The sequence below is a fragment of the Nematolebias whitei genome, chromosome 3 (genome assembly GCF_014905685.2).
Source record: "Nematolebias whitei isolate Nwh7 chromosome 3, NemWhi1, whole genome shotgun sequence".
Lineage (NCBI taxonomy): Eukaryota > Metazoa > Chordata > Actinopteri > Cyprinodontiformes > Rivulidae > Nematolebias > Nematolebias whitei.
In genome coordinates, this window is record NC_056500.1 from 41,427,845 (window position 1) to 41,432,328 (window position 4,484).

The 4,484-nt window shown below is 42.4% G+C and overlaps 1 protein-coding gene across 1 annotated transcript in view; it reads right to left on the reverse strand.

The window, feature by feature from the left end:
- Positions 1-1,428: 1,428 nt before the first annotated feature.
- The window catches only part of si:ch211-243a20.3 (uncharacterized protein LOC100151507 homolog), a 5,440-nt gene continuing 2,384 nt past the window's right edge, over positions 1,429-4,484 (reverse strand). The window contains exon 3 of the mRNA XM_037674969.1: positions 1,429-1,784. Coding sequence (XP_037530897.1) covers positions 1,490-1,784 — 295 coding nt within the window. The 3' untranslated portion in view covers positions 1,429-1,489. The remainder of the gene's footprint in view (positions 1,785-4,484) is intronic.

Sequence of the window (4,484 nt, forward strand, 5' to 3'; positions counted from 1 at the left end):
TAAATCACACGTTGCAAAGGTTTTTATTTTAGTTTTTCTTTTTGGTAAAGCTGCATAAAAAATGTCTTAAAATTTTGCACTGATTATTTATCCATCCATCCATTATCTTTTACCCGCTTCTTCTATTTTGGGTCACAGGTGCCTATGTCCAGCAATCAATGTGTGAGGGGCGGGGTACACCCTGGACAGGTCTCCAGTCCATCACAGGGACACATAGAGACAAACAATCATTCACTCTCTCACTCACACCTAGAGACAATTTATAGTCACCCATAAGCCTAAGGAAACCAGAGTACCTGGAGAAAACCCACACATGCACGGAGAGAACATGCAAACTCCACCCAGAAAGGCCTCCGGACAGGGATTTGAACCAGGGACCTGCTGGCTGAGAGGCAGCTCTACTAGATGCGCCACCGTGCTGCTGATTATTTATCACATTTGTTCTTTTTTCAACAAGAAAAAAAAGAAAAGTCTAAAGCTATCTGTCTCTTCATTAAAAAAAATCACTTTCCTGATTTTATTTTATTTATTCTATTTGATCTGATTCTTTTGTACATTAAACTAGAACAACGTAGTCCTATAACAACACTGTGCATTTAGATAAGTCACAAACTCTGCAAAGAAAAACTGTTTTTCTCTGCTGAAACGATGTTAAAATATATTTTAAAGTTGTACATTTTCATCTATAGACATAAAATAAACAATCTGTTTAGATCCTATTTCAAATAGAAACAAAATAACTGTACTGTTAAAGAACAATTAAAACAACTTAAAAAATAAAACAAGTTTCGTTTCCAAAAGTTTGGAAATGTCCATGAGAATCGATGAGAGCTGAGATTTTGTGTATGTTCCAAACATTTGGCGTGAGTTTTCTTAGTTGTCCCCGGCATCGTGAACCAATCTTAAAATAAATAAAATAAATTAAAACACACACCTCTGATGTTTTACAGATGTGGACTCTTGTTGATTCACATATCTGACTGTTCAAATATTAATATTTAAATCATGTTTAGTTGAGATTAGTTATCACATGCCTTAAAGATGAGTCAGGAGACTCCATGACTGTGTGCTGTGAGTAGGCGGGGCTTAAAGCCCCACATCTGTACTGCGCAAAATCTGGTTCCAAAATCCAACATGGCGGCTCCTGTGAGGCTTCAATCACCAACAACCAAAGAAGCCGACACGTTTCTTTTATTTGTGTCAGTTTTGTGATGTCCAGAGAAAACTGATGTATGTACAATTTTTGTGGGACAGTTTCAGTCAAGTGGGATATTCGTTGTGGATACTTGTTAGCAGTTGGTTGTCTTACAACTCGAGCAAAGCTGGTTGTACAAACCTAAAACATCTCGAACTTACAGATACTGACAGTCTGAGGGTTCAAACTGTTGTTCTCACAGGATGATCAGAGCTTCTGTTTGCTCTGTTCCTGAGGAGCTTTGTGTTTTCTCTAGATATTACGCAGAACGTCTTCCCTCTCGGTCCATTAGAGTCACTCTGAAGCTGCTCCCCGGTTCTTCAGGATCCTGACCCGTCTCCTCCTGACCACCCGGCTCACCCACGGCCTGCTCGCCCTCTCTTTGTTCTTCAGGGCGTACCGGGCGATGCTCACCCTCTCCCCTTTCTGAGCCCTGCTGCCTCCAGCCTCCTCTCCGTCTCCCCGGTAGCCATGGCGACGGAGGTAAGGCTCCAGTGTAGCTAGTCGATGAGAGAGCTCAGAGATGCGGAGATGCAGCTGGGAGACCTCCCTGAAGAGGTCGTTGATGGACTCGGACAGAGGACGCACCCTGCAGGACGAGTAGAGGACACATTTGATTCATCGTCACTTGGTTCTGCGACAACTGTGCCATCATTATCTGGGTCAGAACCTCTCACATCAGTTCTCTTCCACCGATCACGTCGTTCCTGAGTTCATCATCAGTTAGTCTCATTTTCTCTGTTATTATTTTAGACATCTTGCTCTGCAGTTAACCGTTTTATAAATAGAGGGTCAAAAAATGTTTAATTAAAAAAAGAGATTAACTGATGAGAACACAGGAAGGAAGATAAAAAAAAGTTTGTGTCAAAAACTGGAAATGTTGAAAGACTAAGTACCAACAACCTCAACACGCGGAATAGAAATGTAGCATAATGCATATCACCCGCCACCTTTCATGTCAATGTTTCAGACAAAGTTTGTGTTGTTATTGAAGGTTAGCTACAGCCACACTAACATTCAGCTCTGTATCAAATAAACTCACTGCATTATTCATTTTTGTGTTTGCTGTTGTGCGTCAGCCATGGCAGCCATCTTAAATCTGGTTGAGCCCAAAATTCAATCATTTGTAGCATCCAGTCAATACTTGAAGGGTTTCATAAATATCTGTCTTCTGGCTCGTGAGATTTTTTGCTAACAGACAACATCAATTGCACAGACACAAACAAAAACATTATTGCTCGCCTTTCTTTTCATAACTGGTAAGAAACATTTGGATTAACGACATGCAAATGAAAGATTGCTGAGAATAAATCTGACTTTCACTGAAAATTAGTGTTGCACGATGACAAAAGGTGAATCTGCTGAGCTGAACTCAAACTAAAATACTTTGTTTTTATCAAACCTCTGTCCTCGTGAAGCTTTAATAAGCAAGAAAAAAAGAGTTCAAACAATGAACAATGGGTCTTTTTCTTGGAAACAAATCTCGTTTTTTATGTTTGAACGTTAGGTGTAAGTCGTGTTTACGACTGTGTCACATCATCGAAGCTGGATCTACTGATGGTGAAAAAAGATCATCTTCTGATGAGGACCCAAGAGCGTTCTTCTGGGCCGTATCCCTCCCAGTCGACCAGATAGTGGACTCCTTCAGCTGGGCTCTGGTTTCAGCTTTAAACTGTTCTGAGTGAAGGACAGAAGTCACCCAGACTCTGCTGGAGCAGAACATCATGAGAGCAGGAGATTTTTTTCTGTCCTGCAGGACACGTCCACAGCTCAAATCATCCAGTGAAGCGTTTAACTGAAGGCATGTCTTAAAGGAATGCATATCACCCGCCGAAACAAAATCATAGCAGAACCTTCAGACCTTACAGCGCTGAAGAGCACTGAGTGGAAGAAGACAAAATAGAAAAGTTGAGGGGAAAAGGGGTTCGTTGATAAAATTTAGAGAAAGTTTCAACCTCTCAAAGGTAGAGCCAGGGTGTCCAAAGTGCAGCCCAGAGATGATTTGTGGCCTTCTGAGTGATAGTGTGTGGTCGCAGACTGCAGTGTAGTATCATGTTCTGTGGTGCGGATGGACCCAGGTACAGACAGAACTCGAGAAGCTCAAGCATAAAAATAATTGATTTAAATAAACAAAAGCAAACGCTGACATGGCAGCAGAACTTATTACATTACTTAGCTCAGAAGATACGGAGGGAGAACAGAGCATGATGCCACAAGGGATGATCCACGGACAGAGGAACAAGAACGAAATGATATAATCTGTCCTTTTGTCTGTTTTCTTTGTGTCTCTCGTCATTATTTCCTTTTAGAGCTGTCATTTCTAGCCCGGAGCCTGGCCCGACCCAGATTAGGGCCAGGATGGTACATAATAATGTGCTTAATGTGCGGGCCGGGTCAATGTCGGGCTTTTGACTGCGTCAGCGGACAAGCGCGGCTGACAATCCAATTATATGGCAACATGGCTTGCCATACAATCACCAGCAGCAGGCGGCCGTTTGAACGCTCGCTGACCAGCCTTGAAAGAGGTTAAATTTTTTTTTAAGTTCAGTTAAGTAAAGAAAGACATTCAAACAAATGAGACATGTTTGTTTTTTCCTTTAGAAGGTGGTGGTGTCATTTAAAAAAAGATTCAGCTGCACTCAGCAGACATGCACAACAGACGACCCAAACAGGTAAGATCACAAAATATCAGACATGTCAGAGCGGGGTCCGTGTCTGAATAATGCAGAATGCAGGCAGAAGCAGGGATTTAATGCACTTTGACGGCCATGAAAGGACAAACGCACTCAGCTCCGATCTTCTGTCCCCTTAGCCGCGCACGTCCGCCAACTGTTAATAACTATATAAACAGTCAGGCTTAATTAAAAATGTGTGTGTGGGGGGGGGGGGGGGGGGTTTCGTGTTCGGACCTGGAATTACTGTTAAAACGTCGGGTCGGGTTCGGAAATGATAGCTACTGGCTGGTGCCGGGTCGAGTCAGATTTTTTGGACCGAATGTAACTCTTTCCTTTCCTGATCCTTGTGTTTGACTCTGTTCTTTATTTGTGTCTCCCTCTTGTGGTCTGTTCCAGCTATTGCTCCCTCATGTAATTAGCTTCTGCCACCACCTGCTGTCTGTCCCAGCTGTTTGTCATTTGTCTGTCGTCAGTGTGTGTATGTAGACTGCGTCTCCTGTTCTTCGTTATCTGGGCATGGTCTCACAAATGTCACGGATCTGATGGCAGAGGATCCCACACACAAATTCAGAATGGTTTTAAAATGTTTATTGAATGAATAAACAGCTTCTGAT